This window comes from Microcaecilia unicolor, chromosome 6 (genome assembly GCF_901765095.1).
Source record: "Microcaecilia unicolor chromosome 6, aMicUni1.1, whole genome shotgun sequence".
NCBI lineage: Eukaryota > Metazoa > Chordata > Amphibia > Gymnophiona > Siphonopidae > Microcaecilia > Microcaecilia unicolor.
This window is the reverse complement of record NC_044036.1, coordinates 82187310-82213989: the sequence shown is the minus strand read 5'-3', so window position 1 is coordinate 82213989 and position 26680 is coordinate 82187310. Positions and strand designations below refer to the sequence as shown.

Sequence of the window (26680 nt, the reverse complement as noted above, 5' to 3'; positions counted from 1 at the left end):
ATACACTTTTTGTGGTTGTCTTGTTATTGTTTTTATTTTTGATCTAATGTGGTTTCTGATTTATTGATATTTAATACAACAGGAAACCGAATTTAACGAATACCCAGTGATTAATTAGTAACTCAAAATTCAGTGCCAAAAAAATATATATATATATATGGCTGTTTCGAGATTGGCACCCTTTATAGAACAGTGTGTAGTGTCAGAATCCGCACTCAACTTTGGGCACACGAAGTTATACCAACTGAAACCAGGTGTAAATCCTGGCATGCAAGCTGGGCGTGGATTCACACTATTCTATAACACTGCACACATTTTACGAAAACGCCCCTGACCCACCCATGCCCCTTCCCTTGGATATACCCCCTTTGCAGATCCGCTCGAAACACTTAGGTGCTAATCAGTAAGTGGGCAAGTGTGTTTTTGTGAGGATCTGCCATTTCTGCCCCATTTCAGCGCCTTGCATCCATTAGAATGTTTTACTGCGCTGAAGTACCACCTAATGTTCACACCATATATAGAATTCCCCTGTAAATGTCTTCATTACTTTTCTCTCTCATCAGTCTGTTACAAACACATTGTTGTTCCTTTCCCTAACCTGTTTTTCACAGTCCACCAGACTCATCCTTCACTCCCAAGCACCCCTCCTCAATGTCCCCATGCCCCTTCCATTCACTTGCGCTACTGATTTCCCCATGGCACAAGGATTATTGCTCATTTATAGGACCGTAACACTAGCTGTGTTGACTGGTAGAGATTAATTGTAGTACATGCCAAGACTTGACAAAACAGCTCACAGTAAAACAGGTACATGACATATGCTGGGAGAAGGAGACAAATTATCAGTTCCTATGACACCAATGCTTACTCGTGTCTCTCGCTCCTTCCGCGACATGAGCTGTAATTCATCACTTGCATTTGCTAATTCCTTCTCCAGCGCTAATGTCTCCAAATCTGTCAAGAGAGAAACCCCCCAAAGATCCTAAGAGGAAGGCAAAAGGTAGATGTGCTAAAAATTCACAGCTTTTAAAAAGGGGGATTTTCTTTCTAGTGATTTCATAGCCAATTGTAGTGAAAAGTGTAATGTTACAGGTGCTGTGAAAACTTTTTACAGCATGCATAGCACAAAGGAAGAAGCAACATAACCATTCCCCTTCCCCTCCCGCCAACAGTTCATGAACAGTGCACAAACTACCCCATCAAAGAGCAAACACAGTAAAGATAGCAGTGGCTCATGCTTCTGTCACAGGCTACCAAAAGCCTTATCAGCCAAACCATTACATTGTGAACTGTCTACACTTACTAGTAGTGCCTATGTCTTTAATACTGCCTGTGGCCTGGCTGCAGTCAGTCAGAAAGTCCTATAAAAAAAGAACAAATCTTCAGGGCTTTTGGCTATCAGTTTAAATGAGAAAAATGAAAAGAGCTGAACTAAGAAAGGGTGATGAGACTTGACAGACTGAATGTGAGAATGTATGAGAGATTCCTGAAGCAGTCCTGACAGTGACAACATACATGCCAGTATGCAACATGATGGCTCAAGCTTGGTAAGTAGATGCATACACATGAATATATATATACATTTACTTTGAAGGGAGTGAGAGAGAGCATACCAGTAGTTTTTGACAGGATAAGAATCTCTGCAGAATGTCAGAGTTAAGCAACTACAAAAAGTAGAATTAGGTCAGCCTGAGAATGGATTAAAGTCAGCACAGAGGAAGCCATTAGGTTTCAAGAAACATGATAATTACAAGCAGTAAAAGGTTTTGAGGCCTGAGTATCTATGAATACTTTAGACCAGGGATTCTCAACTGATTCCTTGGGACACACCTAGCTAGTCAGGTTTTCATGGTATCCACAATGTTGCTACTAATCGGATTTCTGCCAGGTACTTGTGACCTGGACTGGCCTCTGTTGGAAGCAGAATACTGGGATAGATGGACCATTGGTCTGACTCAGTATGGCTATTCTTATGTTCTTATGTAATATGTATGAGATAAATTTGCATAGAATGGTGGTAGTGCATGCAAATTTATTGTGAATATTAAGAAAACCAGACTGGCCTGGTGTGTCCTAAGGACTGGGTTGAGAACCCCTTCTTTAGACAGAAATGGACTCCTGTGATGACATGACTATCAGTAATGGTAAATGGTGCTCTCTACCAATTGTTTTTTTAAATCCACACACTTGCCTGTACTACCATTCTGGAAGTCATGGATTTTAGCAGCTCTTGGATTTCCTGTTCATACTCAGCAGCCTGTTGGTGGCGGTCTCTTATAGAATCCTGTAGCATTTTCTCTTTGCGCTTGAGGCAGAGGTGCAGCTCCTCTAAAATAGCTGTGTTCCCAAGGTTGGTTTTGGTGAGCAGCGTTGCCATTAGCTCCTAGAAGTCAAAAGGAAAAAAAAAACACATCAGCCTCCTAGAGACATGACAATAGGCCACTGTCAGCTTATTCAAAGTCATTTTCACAGTGGTCACAATCAATTAGGTATGTGTTTTCTGTAGCAGTTTTAAAAGAAACAAGAGTATGGTTGATTTCCAAAGGTTAATGCCAGCTTATAAAAAGACTCTTCTAAGGAAACAAGCAACAAGCCACAAAACAATCCGTATTACACCATTAGAAGTGCTTATCTTTGAATATTTTAAATCTAATATGAAGAGTTCAGTTTAAAAAAATATGTAAGTGTATGAACATTTCTACCCAGTTAGTAATAAACTGTGCATACTATATACTCACTGAGAAATCTGCGAGAGCCTAACCTGATGCTCTTTGCTTTGTTCCTGTTGCGAAGAGTGAAGGTTCAAGATGATTCTCTCTCTTTCCTTGAGTGAACTGCTGTATTTCTCCTGCACTTGCTGCCCCAGCCACTGCAGGTGTCGATATCCTTTGGATACCTGGTCCAGCTCTTGATCCTTCAATTTTAGAAGGCTGTCCAGACTCTAACACACGCAAAAATAAAATGAAATAAAATAAATCACAGCTACAGCAAAGAATATAAATCAGGACAACTGGATAATGAAATGCACATACATTACTATAAATTTAATATGCCCTGCCAATAAGTCAGGTTTTCAGAATATCCTTATGAAAAATTTGCATGCCTACCATCACCACTCTATGCAGATCCTTCTCATACTTAAAAACCTAACCTGTTGGTGACCCTTGAAGAATGAATACCAAGGTTCTACTCTAATACTACTATATTCAGAAACACCTGTTCCATTTTCTCACTGGATCCTAATCCAGTTAAATATAAGTCTAACATTCTTTTATTCACTTCACTATATACAACCACCATCATGTTTAGGAAATTCATTAGTGCACCCTAGTACTGCTAAATGGGCAGAGAAAGAATGGTAACAGAGGGTAATTGAAAAGGAACATAGATCTGTTGTGTTCCCCAGATGCAACACCTGTAGTGAGAAGTGCTAGGCCCCTAAGTGTAAAGGCTTTAGATTGTGTAAGATGAAAAAACAAGAGAAGATAACTCTCACCTCTGGGAACTACTTTATCTGAAGAAAAAGGCTCTGGATAAAAAGATGAAGTTCCGAATCAAGAAACTGTAGATGTTACATACCGTTTAGTACTCAAAGAGCATTCTCTTTAGGAAGAAACCAGCCAGAAAGGTGGCCTTCAAACTTATTAAATTATTTTCATATGTGGACGTATGACATGACATTTGCAGACAAAAATTTAAAAAAAAAGACTTTATGACATCTAATAGCAGCCATATGATCAATGAAAAATTAAGTATTTCAGTAGCTTCTTCTAACATCTGAGACGTATTTTCAAAGCACTTAAGACTTACAAAGTTGCACAGTAACCTACAGAAATTTGTAAATCTAAGTGCTTTGAAAATGAGCCCCTTAACATAACATAGTAATGTGGAGGGGCATTTTTCGGTGACGCCCGTCTCCGAGGACGACGCCTCAAAGGGCCGGGGTCAACCGTATTTTCGAACGAGATGGCCGGTCATCTTTTGTTTCGATAATACGGTTGGGGCCGGCCAAATGTCAGACGTGGCCGGCATCGGTTTTTGCCGATAATGGAAACCGAGGTCGTCCATCTCAAACCCAGCCAAATCCAAGGCATTTGGTCGTGGGAGGGGCTAGCATTTGTAGTGCACTGGTCCCCCTGACATGCCAGGACACCAACCGGGCACCCTAGAGGGCACTTCTAAAACTTAAAAAAATTAATAAAAATAGCTCCCAGGTGAATAGCTCCCTTACCTTGGGTGCTTAGCCCCCCAAATCCCACTCCCCACAACTCTACACCATTACCATAGCCCTTATGGGTGAAAGGCGGCACCTACATGTGGGTACAGTGGGTTTCGGTTGGGTTTTGAAGGGCTCCCATTTTCCACCACAAGTGTAACAGGTGGGGGGGGGGGGGGGGGGGGGGATGGGCCTGGATCCACCTGCCTGAAGTCCACTGCACCCACTAAAACTGCTCCAAGGACCTGTATACTGCTGTGATGGACCTGAGTATGACATTTGAGGCTAGCAAAAAAATTTTTAAAAGTTGTTTTTTTGAGGGTGGGAGGGGGTTAGTGACCATTGGGGGGAGTGAGGGGAGGTGATCCCCGATTCCCTCCGGTGGTCATCTGGTCAGTTCAGGCACTTTTTTGGGACTTGGACCTGAAAAAAAAGGGACCAAATAAAGTGGACCAAATTCTCGCCAGGGACACCCTTCTTTTTTCCATTATCGGCTGAGGGCGCCCATCTCTTAAGCACGCCCCAGCACGTCCCTGTCCAGCCTTCGCTACCGTTCTAACACGCCCCCTTGAAGTTTGGCTGGCTCCGCAACGGACTGCAGTTGAGGCCGGCCAAAATCGGCTTTTGATTATGCCGATTTCGCTGGCCTTGAGAGATGGCCAGCCATCTCCGGATTTGTGTCGGAAGATGGCCGGCCTTCTCTTTCGAAAATAAGCTGGATAGTAAATTACGGCAGATAAAGACCTGTACGGTCCATCCAGTCTGCCCAACAAGATAAACTAATTTTACATGGTATGTGATTCTTTATATGTATACCTGAGTTTGATTTGTCCATGCCTTTCTCAGGGCACAGACCGTAAAAGTCTGCCCAACACTGTTCCTGTACTAAAAGTTCTGAAGCTGTCGAAGCCCCTTAAAATTTACACTCCAGCCCATCCATATCTATTCAGTCACGATCAGGGCATAGACCATAGAAGTCTGCCCAGCAACGGCCTCACACCATGAACTCAAAGAATATCATCAAGATCTATGTGAAGAGGAAAAGCTATTGCATGGTGCATACCCTGAGGTATAACTTCACTTCCTCCATTCTTTATATATGTAGGGTGGAACTTTGCAGGGTGAGAAACTTTTTTTTTCAATACATCTTTATTGGGTTTGTAGAGCAAAGTACAGGAGATTCACAAACTTACAGCTGGATCTAGGCCTTCTGGCATTTTTGCATCAAGAAAAATTTGAATAGTGATGTTGCAGAAACAGAAGGCCAGGGCTGCTGGGGGGGGGGGGGGGGGGGGCAAAATTCCTCGGGCCCGGGCCTCTCTCTCCTGCTCCTGATGGGACCCGAGTGATCGCGTCCCAACAGGAGCAGGAGAAAGAAAGACGCTGGGCTCCCCTCCCCCCTTGGAGGCTGGGGAGGACCCAGAGCTTCCTCCAGCGCTTTTCTTCTGCCCGCAGCTGGGCAGCTGCTTTTCTGCTCAGGCGCGAATGCTCAGGTTTTGAAACCCAGCATGCCCTGAGAGGAAAAGCAGCCGCAGGGGCAGGCAGTCAGTGATCAACTTTCGCTGGAGACCCAACACTGCCACCTCTTGCACTATGCCCTGTACGCCACCAAGGACCAGATCTACAATGGCTCCCCCTCTAGTTAATTCCTAGACCATTTGCTCCAAGAAGCAGTTTATTATATCTAGAAATTTTATCTCCCTGATGTAACATTTATCCAGTCAATATAGGGGTAATTGAAATCACCCATTATTATAGCGTTGCCCAATTTGCCAGCTTTCCTAATCTCTGTAAACATTTCTTCATCCGTCTGTTTGTTCTGTCCCGGCAGACACACAGAAGTTTAATAGGACCATGATAAATATACTGCAAGGTTTTGTTACCACAGACTGCAGATACGAGGTACCCCAATCTTCTACTTGATATAATAGCTGAAATAGCTAGAATCCAAGAGAAATCTAGAGGTACTGTTTACTTGGCAAAAGATTCCAATGACATCATCAGTATAAACACATGGTGCAGCCCAGAATATTCCCAGTATACTAATGCCAAAGCTTAGTTTTCTTTTAATGTTCTATGGTCTGCAGAATCCCTTGGTTGATAATAGGCTCCAAGTGTATATAGGTTCCTTTAGTTATTTCTATGTATAAATGTACAGGAAAGGGCAGCCCAAACCTCCTGAACTGGTCTAGCAGGATTTAAAGAAAGGAAATTATCAGATAAATTTGTCCTTTGTCCTGCTAGGCCAGTCCAGACTGATGGGATGTACCAAAGCTTTATCCCACTGGGCGGGAGGAAGACAAGGCACCCTGAAACACAGTTCTGCCAAAGGCAGCATCTCCTCTGGTTGAAACATAATGTTTCATAAAAGAATGCAACAAAGACCAAGAGGCCACTCTTAAGATACAGAGTGGAAGAGTAGCCTAGTGTTTAGTACAGTGGTCTGAGAACTAAGAGAACTGGGTTCGATTCCAACTGCAGCTCCTTATGACTCTGGGCAAGTCACTTAACTCTCCATTGCCCCAAGTACAAAATAAATACCCTTACATAAAATGTAAACTGCTTTGATTGTAACTATAGCAAGGCAGTATATCAAACCCTACCCCCTTCTGTTATTCCTCAGAGCTGACAATTTGATCTTCCACCCAAGAAGTCACCTGAACTCTAATTAAGTGACTTCTGAGACCCACTGGAACCTCTTCCCGATTGATGAGGTAAGCTGCTCCTATGGCCTCCTTAATCCAACAGGCAATAGCAGATTTTGAGGCTGCTTTGTCAGTGCATGGCCCTTGAAACAATACAAACAGATGATCTGACTTACAAAAATGTTGTGACCTCCAAGAGGGATCTGTCTACACGCAGCTTATGAAGGTGTCGGGAATCCAACTTGTCTAGCACCATGAAAGTTGAAAGCACAATCACTTAATTTAGACGAAAGGGTGAATCATCTTTGGAAGAAAAGATGGTACCGATCTAATGGAAATGGAGTTTGCCGAAAATGGACAGGTAAGGAGAGACTGCAAATTAGATATTCTCCTGGTTGAACAGAGGGCCACTAAAAAGCCTTTTCGATGACAAATCCTACAGCGAACAATGCTTCAAAGGGTGGCTTAGGATCAAACTGAAGTCCCAAGAAGGCATCACTCCTTGCAAAAGGAATGGATTTTGCTCAATTGCTCATTAAAAAATGGCCTATATCTGGCTATGCAGGCAAAGGTTATCAATCCTACCTCTGAAACAAGAGATAGCTGCACCTGAACGTTTTGAGAATTTAGAATTAAGGACTAGGCCCTTGTCAAGATCCTCTTGCAAGAAGGCCAGGCCTGATGACAGATCCACATCTTGGAGAGATCATCTGCTATGTACACCAAACCTCAAAGGCCCACCAGACATGGACATGTGCCAGAGACAGGAAAACAGACAAGCCCGCAGCAAGGTTGCTACATCAGAGGAACAGTAGCCCCAGAACTTCAGGCACTGCCTTTCAAGGGCAACCCATACAAGGATCAGGATCCTCCTTGAGGACTGGCCCTTGCTGCAGGAGTCCAGGGCTTCTTGGGAGAAGAACTGGGGACCCCGCTCGTAGCTAAACGATGTTGCTGTACCACAGCTGACAGATCCAATTCAGTGTTATTGTGATTACCAGACCCCTTCTGAAGGACCTGCCTTATTAGGGGCCACAGAGGATCCATCTCCAACCAAGGCTGGAGAATGGCACTGACCCAGCAGAACCCTGCTCTTTCATACAGCTGTAAAAACACAAACATTTTGTGTTCTGGCTGGATGCCATGAGGTCAAAGCGAGGAGTGCCCCAGTGATTTACTAGGATCTAAAAGGCTGAGTAACTCCCATTTCCCTGGATCCTAGGAGTGCCTGATTAGAAAATCTGCTTGAACATTGTCTACTCCAACTATATGTGTGGCTAAGATCACCACCAGATGACATTCTGCCCAGGAACAAACATAACTTATCTCCAGAGCCAGTACTGCATTCATGGTCCCGTCTTTGTTGAGATATCACTGTTGTCAAATTACCTGATAGCACCCTGACTGTTTTTCCTTGTAGAAGCAGCTGAAGTGCTAAAGCACCAATCAAATGGCTCTGAGCTCCTTTGGAGCCCAATCGCCCCTGTATCACATGACCGAGAAAATGGGCTCCCCAGCCCACTGGACTCTGGTCTGGACAGTCCCACCAACATAGCTTCAAGCTCTTGCTGGCTAGGAGCTAAATCTCAAATTACTGGGACTTACAAGGCCAGTGCAACAACAGCGCCCACTGAAGAGATTTCATGTGGGTACTTGCCCAGCATGGTACTTTGGGCATTGCTGCCATGGAACCCAGGAACTGCAGGTACTCCCAAATTCAGGGCCCCTTTCACAAAGCTGCGGCAAAACGGGGCCTGCACTGGTCAGGCACCCTTTTACCGCAGCAGGTAAAAGATAGGCCTTTCTTTTCTTCAGGAAATGGCCGTGTGGCAAGTGCAGCTATTTCAGGGGGAGCCCTTACCCCCACTCACTGAGGTGGCGGGTAAGGGCTCTTGCACTGACCCGGCAGTAAACGGGCAGCATGCAGCACTGCCCAATTACCGCCAGGTACACACCTGCGCTACAAAATTAAAAATTTCTTGTAGTGCTGGAAATGATGGCATGCTGGGAGTGGGAACTACCACCAGACTGCTAAGGTAGCCCAGTGGTACTTCCTTTTTAGCGAGTGGTAAACACATTTGGGCCCAATTCTGGCAATTCAGGGGCAAAATGGTTACTGTTTCTGTCAAAATTAACTCCTCAAAAGGAGCCATGGGAGCCTGCTGCACAACCTCCATAAGAGGTCCTGCTGCGAGATGACCATAGGGGAGGGGGGACCCACTGAATAAATCTGCTCCCCCCCCCCATCAAACTACTAATACACTGGCTCCCACATGCTCTGCAGCTTCTGCTTCCTGGCATGAATGCCATCAGATGCTTAACAACTATCCCCTGATAAGGGGAAAATAGTGAAACAAAGCTTAGCACAGACCTCTTGCCTACCTGTTCAATTAAATTAACAAACAGTATCCAATTACTAAGATTTTGCTTTTTGTTTTTTCTAAACATGAAACTAGCAGGCAAAGCTGACAGAAAAAGTTATACTCTGCCTTAATTTTTTTTAGTCGGGGGGGGGGGGGGGAGCTTCCAATGGATTCAGCACGGTGGAGAGAGGGGAATACTACTCACCCCAACTGGACAAGCCCCATTAAGGTAACTGCCAATTGACCTCATAAACCAAGCCTGTGGGTTGAAGATCTTGAATCCCCTGAAGGAAAGACACTCCCACGAAGAACAACAGGCAGGTGTGCAGACCAGTTCTTAAGAGAAATGCCTAGGCCAAGGCACAACTTCCAGGGCTGCAGGAATTGGACTGCACCCTAGAGAGGCAGGCCTGTTCAGAAGAAATCCTGCTGCTAATGAACTTTGCTGCATTTGGGAGGCAGAGAACTACTCTGTCGCCATCTACTGATAGGGGGACAAAACCAGTCAGTCTGGACAGGTCTAGCAGGATGATAAGGAATAGACAATTCAAAGTGTACACATGGACAAGAAAGAAAGAAAGAAAGAAAGAAAGCCCTTGAGAACCCAGAACATGTTTACAGCTTTTGGAGACGAAAGGACCCAGGTTCCATTTGCCCAAGTGGAAGGTGAATTTCAGATAGGAAAGAACCATGACCTGGAACAGAATCAAGAATGTTCTGCACTCTTCCTGTGCATACTCACGTCACTCAAGATCAGAGTGGGATTCAACCTGGAAAGAAAGTAAAGCAAAGATCTTATTGCATATTTGAAAGGATGACGAGAGTAGCAAGAGAGGAGAGTTACTAAGAATGCAAAAAGAAAAAAATAAAAAGCTATTTAGTGAGGCTTTACTGTTCTTGTCCTTAAGAAACATGGGTCAACTAGGTTTTGCATAGCCTTAGCATAGCCTATGTCATTTCGAAGTTCAACATAAGCACAAAGCCAATGGTATGATCCTAGAGCAGTGTTTCTGTAAAATATTTAAGCCCATGCTATACCTACATTAAGAAAAATGTTTGTGTGCAGCATGGGCACTGAGAGGATTCAAAATAAGAGCTAGGGAGCCCTAACAGCTCAAAAGGCTGGAAGGACTGAAAGGCAGACATGTTTTTTTTTTTTTTTTGTGGGGGGGAGGGTTGAGTGAAACGTAGAGATATGAGATTGTGGGAAAGGGGGAAGGGAAGGAAGAGAGAGGTGTTTGATCTGGGGGCGGGAGGATAGGAGAGATGTGGAGATAGGAGGGGGTGGAGGTTGTACAGAAAGAAAAATGGAGATGCTGGTCCATTGAGGGGGGGGGGGGGAGGGCACAACATGGGATAAAGGGAGAGGGGAGTTGCAAGATTGTTCTCTTTCCATCAGGGGTCCCCAAATTATTGCTGTACAGCTGATGCTGGGGGATGAGAGATGGGGGCTGATGTTAAAAAAATGGTGGGGTGGCAGAAGGTGGCTCATACTAGGAATGGAGAAAAGCTCTGATGCTAAGGCTGGGAGAAGGGGACTAGGAGCTAACAAAGGGCTGTGGTTTGGAGAAAAGGCTGATGTTAAGGGATGGGTGTAGGAGAAAGGTTCTTATGCCGTGCCTTGAAGAGGACACAGAGCTGACACAGAGGCTAGCGTTAACAGGAAGGCAGGGGACAGAGGGGGGTTGGGGCTTGAAGATGGATCTGATGCAGAATAGAGAGTTGCATGGGAAAAGAAATTTCACCCACCCCTGCTGGAATCTAACACATACTCGCTAAGATCCATTTTATGACCACCCATCCCCATAATTATTCTCTTTCAACCCCACCCATACCAGCAGGAGTTGACATTATTATTTACTTACTCACAGCCCTCTGTTTCATCCCAAGCCTATCAGCCTCCTGTGGTTTTTGCATGGTATTCACTATTCAACCATTGAGTGTTCCAAGCCTCAGTCTGGTGTTCCAGCTTTCTCTCTGGGCATTCCAAGCCTCATTCTGGTGCAACATGTATCCCTCTCTCCTTATGTCCCAAATCTCACTCTGGTGCTCAAAATACTTCTTTGTGCATTCTAAGCCTCATTCTGAAGTCACCAGAGATTTTGACAACACTCCTGTGGGAATCCCACAGCAACTTCTTTCATAATTCCTGCAATCCCCAGTCTGTGCCCTGGGAGTGGTGGATAGAGGTCGGGGTCGGGTGTACACATGGAGTAGCACATATGGGTTTGTCTTGTTGGGCAGACTGGATGGACCGTGTGGGTCTTTCTCTGCCATCATCTACTATGTTACTATATGCTGCTCTCTAATGCAGAGACTGAGAATGAGGCATGGAACAAGGGATTCAGAGTGTAGGTAGGGAGGGAGAAGAGAGTGTGGAGTGGACTGGAGGAAAGGGTCAGAAAGGAAGAAGAGGGTTCAGAAAAGAAAAAGTATGAAAAGAGGGGGCTAAGAAGGGGGAAAACTGGAGGGAGGGAGAGGGTGAGAAAGGGGAAGGGGCGAAGGAGCTGCAGAAGGTGGAAAAGGGTTTAGATTAAGGACTGGAAACAAACAGATGAAGGACAGATCTGTGAAGAAATCTGGGTAGCAGGTAAGAAAAAGAAAGGGGCTGGATGTCAGGAGAGGTTGAGTGAAGGCAATAGCTTGAGCTGGTGAGGGAATGAGACTTGGAAGAAAATAAAAAGAGGGCTAGGGAAAGGTGAGATGTGATGAGAGGGAAAGATGAGAGAAGGGGAGAATGAGGGGTTATACACAAAAAAGGAAAATAGAGAAAAAAGATTAAGGAGAACTATCAATGTCAGAGACAGGAAGATACGAGAAGGACATGAAAAAGAGGCTTTGGAAAAGAACCTAGATGAAGACAAGGTTTCAACAACAAATCCCGCTTAGCATACAAAGCTTGTTTGTATGCTTTCTTAATGACTGTACAGGGATAGCCCCGATCTAAAAAAACGAGACTTCATTTCCTCTACCCATAGCTTGAAATCCTGGGTGTCCATACATATACATCGCAGTATCAAAAATTGTCCTATTGATAAATGATTACGTAAATGCCTAGGATGATGACTAGAGTAGTGCAGAAGTGTGTTCCTGTCCATACTTTTCTTAAAAATAATGGTATTGAATTTCCCATCCTGTAAAGTTATAAATATGTCCAAAAAAAGATTATGAGCCCAGACCAACTGAAGCAGTGAATTGTAGGTTTGAATTCAATCCATTCAACCAAACCATTAACAATTTGAAAAAGATTCCTCTGTGCCGTCCCAGACGAGGAACACGTCGTCGATATATCTCTTCCAACACAAAATCTTACGAAATTGGACTGCATGATACAGGAATTCTTCCTCAAATTCAGTGACATATAAACATGCCAATGTGGGAGACATGGTCACTTCCATTGCTGTGCCAGTGGTTTGTAAATAATATTTACTTCCAATTTTAAAATAATTTTTTGGGAGTGTGATCCTCGCAATGGAAATTAAGAACTCAATTTGAAGTGGAGACAATGCAAGGGCCTCTAAATAGCATCGGATCATAATAATAGTTGTTCCCCGAGTTATATATGTATATAAAGCTGAAATGTCCAAGGTTGCCAAAATAGCCCCATCAGGGACAGGAGGACATGCTTGTAAAAACTTAATCTCAGTTGTATCTTTGATATACGACCAGCCTTTGGGGACTTCATGTCGGACAGAGGCTCTAAAAGAGAGCCAATACCCAGCAAAATTGGGACGTCCCGGAGGAGACTGCACATTTTTATGTATTTTGGGTATGAAGTAGATCACTGGGATCACCGGGTATCTTTGGTGTAAAAATTTATATTCAACTTCGTTGATAATATTGTTTTCAAGAGAGAGGATAGTAAGATACGTTGTATATAATCCAACAACGCCGGAGTCGGATCTTCTTCTAGTTCTTGATAATATTTCGTGTCAGATAGCTGGTGGTGGACCTCTTGAATACAGGCATTTATATTTTGTACAACTATAGCTCCGGCTTTGTCTGCTCTGTGGATAACTATAGTAGAATCCGAAGCTAAAGATCTCAACGCTCTAATTCCTCCGCTGTTAAATTATCTGTGCTTTTAGATGGAATCTCCTCTAACCTCTGTATATCTTGAAGTACCATATTTTCGAAATACTGAATGTGAGGATCAATGGGAACCGGAGGAATTCATGTGGATTTATTCCTTGTTTTTAATCTAGGAACTTCAGAGTTGGTAAAGCTGTCTTTAAAGTAGAGAGCTATAAACAGTAAACTAGGAAATATAGTTTGGGGGGGGGGGGGGGGGGGTTAAAAATGATAAAAGTTTGATGACTGTAAGTAATGTATTTTGATGTGTCCCTACTTTGAGAATTGAACGATTGTACTGAACTTGTTGTGTTTAGGAGGATGTGTGCCTTTTGACTTGTAATCAATAAAAATCGTTAAAACATAAAGTAGAGAGCTATTTTACATTTACGCACTAATTTAAAAATACTGAGTCTAGTGTCAAAAGAGGAGTAAGAGGTGCGGGGGACAAATGACAAACCCCACTGTAATAAAGCTAACTCTGCAGCATTCAAATGCCTCTTAGGCAAATTAAATACATTCAAAGAAGTTGTGGCGGTTATCGCACATTCTTCTTGTCTCTGGGTTGACGGCCCGTTGCTTTTAAGGCTCCCACTGAAAAAATTTCCTCCACATCGTATAGTGTGACATGTTTGTTGAACATGTGCTTTTTCTTGAGAATGAGCTATTTTGTCATCATCTGACTCACTCGATGTGTGCGTAAATGCTTTTTTCTTGTTCTTACTTAGTCTATTAAGATTCATCCAAGGGTAAACATATCCTTTAGAATAGTCCATCTCGTCACGTTTAAATTTGGTAATCTTAGTCTTTCTCAAATCAGATTTGAACTTGTCAATCTGCTGTTCTAATGACTCAAATTTTTCAGTATACTGCTCTAACGTTGAAGACTGCTTAATCGCTTCCAATTTGGACTGAAAGTCTGTCTGATACTGTTCAAGTTCACTTTTTGTAGTCTCGATAAGTAACATTAGGTCCAGCGAACATTTGTTTAGGACTGCATTCCAACAGTCCAAGAACTTTGGATTATCCAAAAATGAACGTGGCTCTTTTTGAATGCGTAATCCTTGTGGAATTCTTTTAGCTTTGCAATATTCTGCCCAAGTAGAGGCATGTAATTCAACTCTGATGATCCTTTTCTGGGAAGCACTTAGCGCTTCCCAAACCGGTGTGACCTCAGAGTCTTCTTCAGGTGAAAATAAACGATGAGACAAAATATCTCCAGCTTGTTGTTCACTATAAGTAAGGGCATTATCCCAGCCAAAAGTAGCAATTTTAAACTTCCCCAAAAAAGTTGCAGGAAACCACCCAAAAAAACCGGGAAGAAAATAATTCAAAAGGTGGATAAGAAAGATAAGTGAACTACATAGTGTCTAATTCCTATCTAACACAAAAACAAACTATAGTTGCTTGTCATTCAGTCTCTAAGATTATGAATTCAAAGACTATCCAGCGGCTGTGTTGAAACAGCTCCGGTGAAACATGGACCATGTTGGGACCCGTTTTTAGTCTTTAAGTTAAGTGAAAGCTTATTATTAAGTGGCTTGCACAGAAAATGTTTTATATGGCATTTGGAGGCATCATTTCAAACCACTAGAGTTGTGCTAGGATTATATGCCTGGAATTGAAGATTCTTGAGTTTGTGATTGACCCTTGGAAACATATGAGCATGTCCCTATGTATATGACACTGAATGACAAGTAACTATAATTTGTTTTTGTGTTAGATGGGAATTAGACACTATGTAGTATGATGATTTCATCATTATTAACTTTTATTTGATATATTGCAAAGTCAAAAGATATCTAACTTGTTTATAAAATTCATAAATTTAATAACAAAACTTAATTAAAAGACAGATAAGGAATCCTCATCTGCACAGGCAGGCGCGGATATACTAAGTAGAACTCTCGGTCCATGGTCTGTGGGGTTATAAAAGTCCAGACCCTATGGACATGGAGGGGGGAGGTCATGATCACTGTGCAAAGGAATCTCGCAAAGTATTAGCTAGGTTGTGAAGGGGTTATTGATTATGACTCTGGAAATGTTTCAAGAATGGGGGGAGGGGAACTTTGAGGCTGACTGTATATAAGTTCTGCAGGAGTCTAGGGGAAGGGGGTAGGAGGGATTAAATCTATAAAAGTTTGATGACTATATGGAATGTTATAATGTTGTGTTTTTGCTTTGAAAACTGTTTGATGACGAAACAATGGTTGTATTTTATGATTTGTCATCAATAAAAACCGTTTAATCTTAAAAAAAAAAGACAGACAAGGGACCACAAAAGGTAAAAATGACAACCCATTCAAATACACTGCAAAGAGAGCAATATATTAAAGAAAAAGGAAAGGAGTGCGAAACATAAATACTCTGTGAACAGGAATAATGGTATATACATAGTAACATAGTAAATGATGGCAGATAAAAACCTGAACGGTCCATCCAGTCTGCCCAATAAGATAAACTCATTTTACATGGCATGTGACACTTTATATGTATACCCGAGTTTGATTTGTCCCTGCCTTTCTCAGGGCACAGACCGTAAAAGTCTGCCCAGCACTGTTCTTGTTCTAAAAGTTTTGAAGCTAACATCAAAGTCCCTTAAAATTTACACTTCAGCCCATCCATATCTATCCAGTTACAACTAAAAAGGAAAAAACTGGGGGACTAATGGAATATATGGACAGGAATAAGGGTACGACTCAAAAGGAAAAAACGGGGAGACTAATGGAATATATTTACATAATATTATTTGCTATTACATCATAGACCCCAGCTGATCTCTGGCAAAGTGCCATCTGAGCTTAGTTCAAGCTTTCTTAAATTTTTAAGTGATTTGTCTCCACCATCTCAGCTGGGAGGCAGTTTCATTTACTCACCAGTCTCTGCTCCTCTTGAGCATACTCTTTTCAGACCTGAGATATAGAATTTATTTTCCACTAAAAATGTTGTTTCTTATTATTTATACCTTTCTGGTATCAGTGTGTTTTAACCCTGGCTCTCCTTTTGGGTACATATATATTTAGTTTTTTTAGTCTCATATCAGAAATTTGGGTGTAGATTCTATATCAGTTTAGTTGCCCTTCTCCAGACCATCTGCACTCTACTTCTTTTTGTGGAGAAATGGCCTCTAGAATTAGACACAATTAATATGTCTCACTGTAGTCTAACATGCTATACACCCATCAATAAGTGCGAGTCAGCACTAACTATACACATGCCAAGGGCAGAGCATTTGCTGGCACTGTTGGATACATGGCAACTTACTTTGATTGTCTCCTCATTGTTGGTTAGGATACCACGCAGTTTCTCCAGCTCATGGTCCTTTTCTCTCATTGTGAGCTGTAAATGTCTTAGTTCCTTCTCTTTTCCTTCCAGGGCACAAAATTTGTCATCTACAGCACGCTGAATGGTGATATAAGTACACAACTTTAAATCAAAAGGACTCAACCACTCAATCAAAAGAACTCCGTTCAATATCTGGTTAGTGGAAGTTACACTGTGATGCTCATTCATTCATATGATTAATGGAAGAAAGCCTCTGTTCGTTCCCAGTCACTAACAAAATATCATATGACTTGCGAGGACTAGGCTCTTCATTGGCTGAAAACCTCCATTGTCAGATAGGACACTATATGTTACTATCCTGCTTATTTTTGAAGGAGAACGGCGGCCATCTTCCGACACAAATCGGGAGATGGCCGATCTTCTCCTAAGGCCGGCCTAATCGGTATAATCGAAAGCCGATTTTGGCCGGCTTCAATTGCTTTCCGTTGCAGGGCCGGCCAAAGATCAAGGGGGCGTGTCGGCAGTGTACCGAAGGTGGGACTGGGCGTGGTTAAGAGATGGCCAGCCTCGGCTGATAATGGAAAAAAGGCTGGCCCTGACGAGCATTTGGCCGACTTTACTTGGTCCCTTTTTGTTCATGACAAGCCTTGAAAAGGTGCCCAAACTGACCAGATGACCACCGGAGGGAATCGGGGATCACCTCCCCTTACTCCCCCCCCAGTGGTCACCAACCCCCTCCCACCCCCAAAAAATTTTAAAAACATTTTTTTGCCAGCCTCAAATGTCATATCCAGCTCCATCGCAGCAGTATGCAGGTCCCTGGAGCAGTTTTTAGAGGCTACTGCAGTGCACTTCAGGCAGGCGGACCCCAGGCCCATCCCCCCCTCCACCTGTTACACTTGTGGTGGTAAATGGGAGCCCTCCAAAACTCACCCGAAACCCACTGTACCAACATCTAGGTGCCCCCCGTTACCCTTTAAGGGCTATGGTAGTGTTGTACAGTTGCGGGTAGTGGGTTTTGGGGGGCTCAGCATACAAGGTAAGGGAGCTATGCACCTGGGATCAATTTGTGAAGTCCACTGCAGTGCCCCCTAGGGTGCCCGGTTGGTGTCCCAGCATGTGAGGGGGACCAGTGCACTACAAATGCTGGCTCCTCCCACGACCAAATGGCTTGGATTTGGCCGGGTTTGAGATGGCCGCCATTAGTTTCCATTATCGGCGAAAACCAATGGCGGCCATCTATAACACCGGCGATCTCTAAGGGCGGCCAAATGTTGAGATTTGGCCAGCTCCGACCGTATTATCCATATAACAAAAGAGCTAGCCAATCTGATGTGACCTCATTTATCTTACAGATACTCAAATAATTTGAGAAGGCATAAGCACGAGGTTCTCCTTGATAAAGCTGACACAGCAAAACGGGACCCTGTCAGAAGACAAAGATAAGTGCTATATGCTGTGCTTATTTTGTAATATATATTAAAAAAAGCTTAAAAAATATAAAAATGAAAAACAAACGTTGACAATGGAGGTTTTGAGCCAATAAAGAGTCCAGTCCTCGCGAGTCATATGATATTTTGTTAGTGACCGGGGACGAACAGAGGCTTTCCTCCATTAATCATATCAATCCCAATCCTGGCCCTCCAAATCAACTCTCCCCCTATTTGTACAGGTCACAGGACAACTTCTCCATTCTTATTTCTATTCCTTCTCTTCTTCCTCCTCTTCTCCCCCCCCCCCCCCCATATATCCTGTGGAATGTCCACTCTACCTTCAACAAGCTTGCCTAATTCATGACTTATCTCTTATGCTCTCCATCTTCCTGTTATAATCAAGACTTTATTTTCCCCTGAAGACTCTGATTCAATTGCTTCCCTCTGTCATGGAGGCTGCCTTTTCTCCTTACCTGATTAGCTCCAGTGATGGTGTTGGGCTTCTACTCTCACTTTCTTGTAGGTATCAACCCCTTTTTCCACCTCAGTTTCACTGGTTTTCTTCTTCTGAAGTTCACTTCATCTGCCTATTCCCTCTACTCTCTCTCTCCAGGTAGCTACTGGTTATCAACCCCCCCTGAATAAGTCTTTCTCTTCCTTTCTCACCGACTCCTGGCTTTCCTTCTTTCTCAAATCATCTTCACCTTCCCTCATTCTTCGGGATTGTAACATTTATGCTAATAATCCCTCTGACTTTTATGCTTCTAATTTTCTTGCTTTAACCACTTCATTGAAATCTTCACCTATGTTCCACTATCATTACTCCAAACAAAAAAAACAGCACCACGGGCCTTTAAAAATGGAACACAGTTCTTTAATGAATGAGCCTTGACAAAAAGACCCGACACGAGCCGTGTTTCGGTGACTAGCACCTGCGTCAGGGGTCACAGCGATGACGTGGAAAACTTGGGGAATAACTCGAATATATTCCTCTACAATATATTATTCCTTACCCCACGTCTCATGTAGTAAAAGCTACAAAGCACCAAGGCACTTTCACTTTCTGTATCAAAATGGATACAGAAAGTGAAAGTGCCTTGGTGCTTTGTAGCTTTTACTACATGAGACGTGGGGTAAGGAATAATATATTGTAGAGGAATATATTCGAGTTATTCCCCAAGTTTTCCACGTCATCGCTGTGACCCCTGACGCAGGTGCTAGTCACCGAAACACGGCCCGTGTCGGGTCTTTTTGTCAAGGCTCATTCATTAAAGAACTGTGTTCCATTTTTAAAGGCCCGTGGTGCTGTATTTTTTGTTTGGACTTTAGTTTGTACTTTGTTCCCTCTCTTTTGTTACATCCACTATCATTACTCACCAGCACGACCACTGCCTTGATCTTGTCTTCTCCAATTGCTTACTCTATTGCTTTTTCACTTCAATTCTTCCCCTCTCTGACCATATTATGCTAGTTCTGACACATACTCCCCCTCCCCATCAGTCTCAACCAATCACAAACCACACATTTAGGAATCTTCAGGCTACTGATCCTTGACTTTCTCCACCACAGTTTCATCTCTCCTCTCATCCACATACAAATGAGCTGCTTGCAAAAACAGCTTGATAGGAAAATAGCCCATGCATGTGTATAGCAGCCACCACTATGCTGTGTATGCGCAAGACAGCCAATCGCTGAGCATCGTCACTCTGCGCATGCTCAGAACAGTGTGTGCTGCATCTAAGCATGTAGTCCCCCCCCCCCCCCCCCCCCCCCAAAAAAAAGTCTATAGAAATGGCAGTGTAATACAAACATGCTGCTGCCCTGGTAAGTTTTGTGCATTGGGGCCTGCGTGTAAAAAGGGCCTGTGCACATCCAGAACTTTATACTAAAGTTCTGAGCTCCAAGAGAGCAGTTTGGTTCTGTTGCTGTCAAATGACAGCACCCATGTGTGTCTAACTGAATCTGGCTTGTTGACAAAGGTTCACTGCTAGCTGAGGATTTCAGCAGTGCTGTGTATCTGTGTTAAGAATGCATGCCGATAACCGAGTGTTTGGGCTGTATGTAGATTTGTACAGAGCAAGTTTAAAGACAGCTAGATGCACAGAATTGTATATGGAGTTCAGTTTTTTTTTTTTTTTTTAGCTTAGCTTTATTTGATTGTATTTTTGGCAATTATGGTTTGACAGGTTCTTACCTCCAGAGCTAAATCTCTATCTTTTATTCTTAATCTCAGTTTATTCAGTATGGTGTCACTCATCTCAGGATGTTTTTCCAAGTTCTGTTTGTCCTGCAGGTGGGCAGCCTGGTCCTAAAAAGAAGAAGAAAAAACATAGTTCAACAATGAGAATATACAGCAAACATTCTCATGCTGAAATAGAAAAAAAGAGAAGAAGCTTAATACATCAAATTAAAGTTAATTACCTTTAACAGGTGTTCTCCATAGACAGCAAGATCAAATCAGGCACAGGCAGAACAGCTCACCCAGAGCTCAGGACCAATGTAAAGCTCCAAGCATGTGTAATCCATTCTGTGCACAGCAGTCCCCTCAGTTCAAAATACAGAATCGTCTCTCAGGCAGCTGGGTAGGTTCTGTGCTCGTTTAATCTATTATCTACAGCAGGACTCAACAAATCCCAGGCACTAGGATTTTATGCCCCTGTGTTTGTTTTGCAAAGCTGCTTCACAAACAGTGCATCTCCCATGTCTGCACTGTGGCTGGCCCTAAGCTTGAGTTATGCAGTGCAGGAAGTTCAGGCTGGTCTCGTTGTTTCAAGTCCTGCAAAACTTGAAACCACATGACTTCCCAAATTTCCTACGCTCTGTGGCTCAAGATTAGAGAATTCAATCGCAGTACAGACATGGGAGATGCACTATTTGTAAGGCAGCCCTGCACACAGAAAGGTAAGGGGAATAAGTGCTAGACTGCCAAGGACTGTAATTGACTGGGAATGACTTGTAAGAGTGAGATGGGGTGAAGGCTGAGGAGGGACAGCAAGACACTGGAGGGGGTCCACGCCATGGTAATATGTGAAACAAAGAGGCAATTACCTCTTTGTGCCATCTATCAAGGGGGGGTGCTGTCCCATAGCTGAAAGCATAATTTGGAAAGGAGATTGCTGGCTTCTGCCAGTGATTTGCAGATGTACTTTAAGGGACAGATTTACTACAGCTTTTTTGCCCCCAGACACAGAATAGGGAAACAGCCTTAGGAAATAGTTTCTAAAAGAGATACTGCTGATCTGGGAAGGGATTCCTCCCCCCACCCCCAGGAGATTCATTAGGGACAAATTTGGAAGGATGGGGAAGGAGAACAGAGGTGTTTCTTGCATATATCATAAGCCAAGATAGACACCTCAGCTCATGTTGGAAGCATCTGGGGTCAAGATACACTGATGTCCCTGCAGTGTAAAAGGGAGCACTTAAACATGCTTCTGTCCTCCACTACTGAAACCTGACTTGCAGTCCAGGCGATAACAAAATCTTTGAAGATAAAGGCAGGGATGGAAAAATTATATTCTTACCTGATAATTTTCTTTCCTTTAGTTATATCAGACCTTCTAGAGCAATGGGTTATGTCCATCCACCAGTGGAAGGAGACAGAGAAAATAGTTCCAAGTATTTCGTCCCTTAAGGGAATCATGCAGCCTGGAATGGCTCAGTATTTCGAATAGCCAAGCAATGATGCCCTCAACTACAAGAACAAACTAGAACAGGAAAACAGAATTTATTGGAAAGCCAAGAGCGCCTAGGAGAAAAGACCTATCAAAAATCTTGGACGAAGAAGGGCCATCCAAACTTCCCATGGAGAAGCAAGACAAGTCACCACTAAGCCTTTCCGTCTGTTGTGCAGATGTACCCAAGAAGCAGGAAAAAAAGGCTCATCAGTGAAACACACTCGAGAGCTTTCGAGAGCTGGCATCACAAAATGCCACGGGGAGCAAATCCTGCTATCCTGAAGTGTTCCTCGTGGCAAGAAGCCCAAAAAGGTCCCAGCCACTGACATGGAGAAGTCAAACCCTGAAAGAAGCAGCAAAGAAGCAATCCAATGGAAAACAGACAGGGTGGGCATCTAGACTGGTCCGGTATGACTAAACGAAAGAAAATTATCAGGTACAAACATAAATTTTTCCTTCCTTGTCATCAATACCAGACCAATGGGATATAGCAAGCAATCATAGCATAGGGAGGGAATGAAACAAACAGAACAACAGTCATGCCCCAAAATGAAAAAAAGAAATGTCCACGAAGACGCCGAGTAGCATCCGAAAAAGAACCAGTGTCAGGCGGATACCACCCCAGAAGTTCTCTACTGTGGGAAGAAAACAAAATTCTCGAAAAACAAGAAGAGAGAGACACCTGTAGGAAAGGCAGGACCTTGAGCCCCAAAAGGAGTCTGAGGAAGGAGTCTAAAAAGGTTCCGAAGGCCCAGAACAAAGAAGTGAACTCCCCAAAAACTGACTGAAGAAAAACGAACGACTTCCAAGTCCGCCTGTGACAAGTTCCATAGAAAGAGGAGTCACCCAGGCACTATAAACATCCACAGCTGTCGGCAAAGGCAGAGAGGAAGCAACTTTCCACTCTCCAGACTGACACCACGTTGCACCACTGACAGAGCAGTAGTCAGGGAACCCTAAAACAGAACTGCTAGGGGCCTGAAGCCCACCAGGCGGCCCAATAAAGCTATGTCCCACCAAGAAAATTACAGGAAGATGTTACCCACCAAAATGGAGGCAAGCACCGCCAACTTGAATTGAGCTAACTCCAGAAACGGGAATCGAGATGGTAGTAAGGTTCCATCAGCAAGAATGAAACTAGCCATCAAGACCATGAGAAACAGCAGCACCATCAAGAGATGGAATAACCTCAACCCTAGTCATCTGGGCGACCACCCGCAGCAGAAGATTGCAGCCACTCAATCTGATGGGAACAAAGCCGTAGGTATCAAGCTAAAGCACAGGTCTGCTCCAACTGCAGGAACAGAGCCTTGCCTGAGAGGCAGCAACGGAGGTCCATTGTCTGTGCAGGAGCTGAACAGATATTACAGCCTCAGAGGAAGCCTATTACACCTACAGGAACGGCATCCCACAGCCTGAGCATAGAGAAAGTAACGCCCCCCACCTTCAGGAATGAAGACATGCTCTATTTCCGGAAAAGAAGAGATAAGATCCCTATGGGAAAGAGGCCCATTCACACTACCGATTGGGAGCCAACATCATACTCCAGAGAATCTGCAACAAGAGAGTCATGCCTGACTTGCCAGAAAGGAGCCCGACTCAAAATGCAGAGAAAGGGAGCTCTAGAGCTGGAAACTGGATCCACCACCAGAAACAGAGCCTGGCTTCCCGCCCAGAGCCTTATTGAGACTTCCTCCCATAGCCTCAGGCGAAAGAAGCTGCCCTGAACCATGCTCAGAGAAGAAGCAAGGCTCAACCCTCCCCCCCAGAAAGAGGGCGAGCGAGGCTCGACACCCAGACCTCCAGAGAAGGAACAAAATTCCACTCCAAATCGGAGGGAGGGTCGATGTCCAAAGACAGTGGAGAAAGGCATAACCTCCTGAAAAGGAGCCAAGCTGAAGAGAAAACAAGAGTGCCAGCTGACCTACTACACCGGTATGAAACCAAGAGGCGACGCCCGAGAAGGTGCAAGGGGAAACGCCCGACCAACAGAGTCAGGGCCGATCGGCTGGGAGGGAGACAGGCCCGTCCAACCGAAAAGGAGGTACACCCATCCCGCTGACGGAAGCCCTGCCCAGACGGAGGAGACTGAATGACGCTGACATCCAGAGAAGGAGCAAGAGGAGACACCACCACCCAAGAGCCTGGGAAGACAAGCCGGGAAATAGAAGAGAGAAGAAGACATGCCCCTAACCCCCTGGAGCAGTTCTCAGCCTGCATAGAGGAAGGAACAGCAGACCTCCTAGAGCGAGCCAGGCCGCTCAGACCGAGAAGGACTATTCCAACAGGAAGCCCGAAACCTCTACCTTAGGCTGAAGCATCACCACAGCTAATAAGGCCCCAATACATAATGGGATGGTACCCAGTAAGACATAGAGATGCGCCCAGCTCTAGAAGAGAGGGCAAGGACCCCAAAACTGCGCTACAAAGAACAACCTGAGGCAAAGAACCCAAAGACAAGCAAAAAACACAACCAATAGAAAGAGAAAGGGGCAATACTTATGTACCGGAACTAGAAAACTTTCTAGAAGATGTCTGCACAAGAGCCAGAAGCCCAAGAATAACTGCAGGAGACCCTGGCCTGAAGATTAGAAGAAATGACAGGTCGGGTCTAGTACTGCTCCAGCAAAGCAGAACGCTGGATCTCTGAAGCACAGTCCTAGCAGTGCCTCAGAGGATTTGCCAGAAGACCTCCAACACAAAGGATCCCTCCAAACAGGAAACCACCAGGCATACTAGAACTCCCAAAAGCGGGAGAACCATGCGGTAAGGCCTAGGCCAGAGATCTGCCGAGAAAAAAGGAGGCGGCAGTAGCAGCAGCAGCAGAGAACAGAGGCCTGAACTGGACCCAGGGATGTCAGCCAAACAAATGTTGGAGTAAGACGCGCAGCTGAAGAGACCGAAACAGAGACCTTGTCTGAACAGAAAGACATGAAAAGGGAAGCACACCGCCAGCACAATGGCTGAGGCGGAAACATCCTGCTGAACAAAGTACCACTGCCGCCCCAAACAGCGCCATCAGGAAAAGAGCGCACTGGAACCGCAGCAAGCAACAAAACAAGCTGGTTCTCCACACACCCAAAGACCGCCAAAATGAAGAGGCGCAAACAAAACCGCTGCTCTGACAGACCAGGAACACTGAGACTTTAAAAAAAAAAAAAAATCCAGCTGAGGTTTTTTTTTTTAAACCGGCCACAGAAAGGGACAAAAAGCTTACCTTACAAGCAAAGACAGCCTGTCACAGCTCACATTACAAGCACAGACCAAGAAACATAATTGCCCAGAAGAAAGAATATCAATCTGTACCATGCCACAACCAAAACCCACAAGGCGTCAGGTGAGGGAGGAACCCAGTACCACTAGGTATCCCCTAGCTGCGACGTGAGGGATCCAGGACCACTGAATGTCACCGTAAAAGCACCCAACAGACCCCTTTTCAACCATCCCCAAGCAGAGCTGAGACAGAAGCTTAGCCAGCAAGCACCAAGAGAAGCTGCACATCCAACCACCAGGAGACAGAGAAACTACTGCGCATTCCAGGCTGCACAATTTCCTTAAGGGGCGAAGTACTTGGAACTATTTTCTCTATTTCCTTCTGCTAGTAGATGGACATAACCCATTGGTCTGGACTAGTCTGGTATTGATGACAAGAAAGTTTAATTCTTTTGAAATTTGAGGTCTTTGAGACATGCTAGAACTACATGCACTATGGAGCATATATGATCTAGCATTCTCAAATATTGTGTTCAATTCTGGTCGCCGCATCTCAAAAAAAGATATAGTGGAATTAGAAAAGGTGCAGAGAAGGGCGACGAAAATGATAAAGGGGATGGGATGACTTCCCTATGGGTTAAAGTGGCTAGGGCTCTTCAGCTTGGAGAGAAGGCAACTGAGGGGAGATATGATAGAGGTCTATAAAATAATGAGTGGAGTTGAATAGGTAGACATGAAGCGTCTGTTTACGCTTTCCAAAAATACTAGGACTAGGGGGCATGCGATGAAGCTACAAAGTAGTAAATTTAAAACGAATTGGAGGAAGTTTTCGTCACTCAAAGTGTAATTAAACTCTGGAATTCGTTGCCACAGAATGTGGTAAAGGCGGTTAGCTTAGCAGAGTTTAAAATAGGTTTGGACAGCTTCCTAAAAGCGAATGCTACATACCTGTAGAAGGTATTCTCCGAGGACAGCAGGCTGATTGTTCTCACTGATGGGTGAAGTCCACGGCAGCCCCTCCAATCAGAACTTCTCTAGCAAAGGCCTTTGCTAGTCCTTGCGCGCTGATGCACACCGCGCATGCGCGGCCGTCTTCCCGCCCGAACCGGCTCGTGTTCGTCAGTCCCATACGTAGCAAGACAAAACAAGGGAAGACACAACTCCAAAGGGGAGGCGGGCGGGTTTGTGAGAACAATCAGCCTGCTGTCCACGGAGAATACCTTCTACAGGTATGTAGCATTCGCTTTCTCCGAGGACAAGCAGGCTGCTTGTTCTCACTGATGGGGTATCCCTAGCCCCCAGGCTCACTCAAAACAACAAACATGGTCAATTGGGCCTCGCAACGGCGAGGACATAACTGAGATTGACCTAACAATTTATCCAACTAACTGAGAGTGTAGCCTGGAACAGAATAAACATGGGCCTAGGGGGTGGAGTTGGATTCTAAACCCCGAACAGATTCTGAAGCACTGACTGCCCGAACCGACTGTGTGGACAGATGACCACGTTGCAGCTTTGCAGATCTCTTCAATAGTGGCTGACTTCAAGTGGGCTACCGACGCTGCCATGGCTCTAACATTATGAGCCGTGACATGACCCTCAAGAGCCAGCCCAGCCTGGGCGTAAGTGAAGGAAATGCAATCTGCTAGCCAATTGGATATGGTGCGTTTCCCCACAGCCACTCCCCTCCTGTTGGGATCAAAAGAAACAAACAATTGTGTGGACTGTCTGTTGGGCTGTGCCCGCTCCAGATAGAAGGCCAATGCTCTCTTGCAGTCCA

At 44.3% G+C, this 26680-nt stretch overlaps 1 protein-coding gene across 6 annotated transcripts in view; it reads right to left on the bottom strand.

The window, feature by feature from the left end:
• The window catches only part of PDE4DIP (phosphodiesterase 4D interacting protein), a 310072-nt gene that overhangs the window by 125329 nt on the left and 158063 nt on the right, over positions 1-26680 (bottom strand). For all 6 annotated transcript variants that reach the window (XM_030207593.1, XM_030207594.1, XM_030207591.1 and 3 more), the window contains 6 exons: positions 20208-20321; positions 16560-16697; positions 2762-2941; positions 2192-2383; positions 1304-1361; positions 869-954 (listed from right to left, as the gene is read on the bottom strand). In XM_030207593.1, the coding sequence (XP_030063453.1) occupies positions 869-954; positions 1304-1361; positions 2192-2383; positions 2762-2941; positions 16560-16697; positions 20208-20321 (768 nt within the window). The remainder of the gene's footprint in view (positions 1-868; positions 955-1303; positions 1362-2191; positions 2384-2761; positions 2942-16559; positions 16698-20207; positions 20322-26680) is intronic.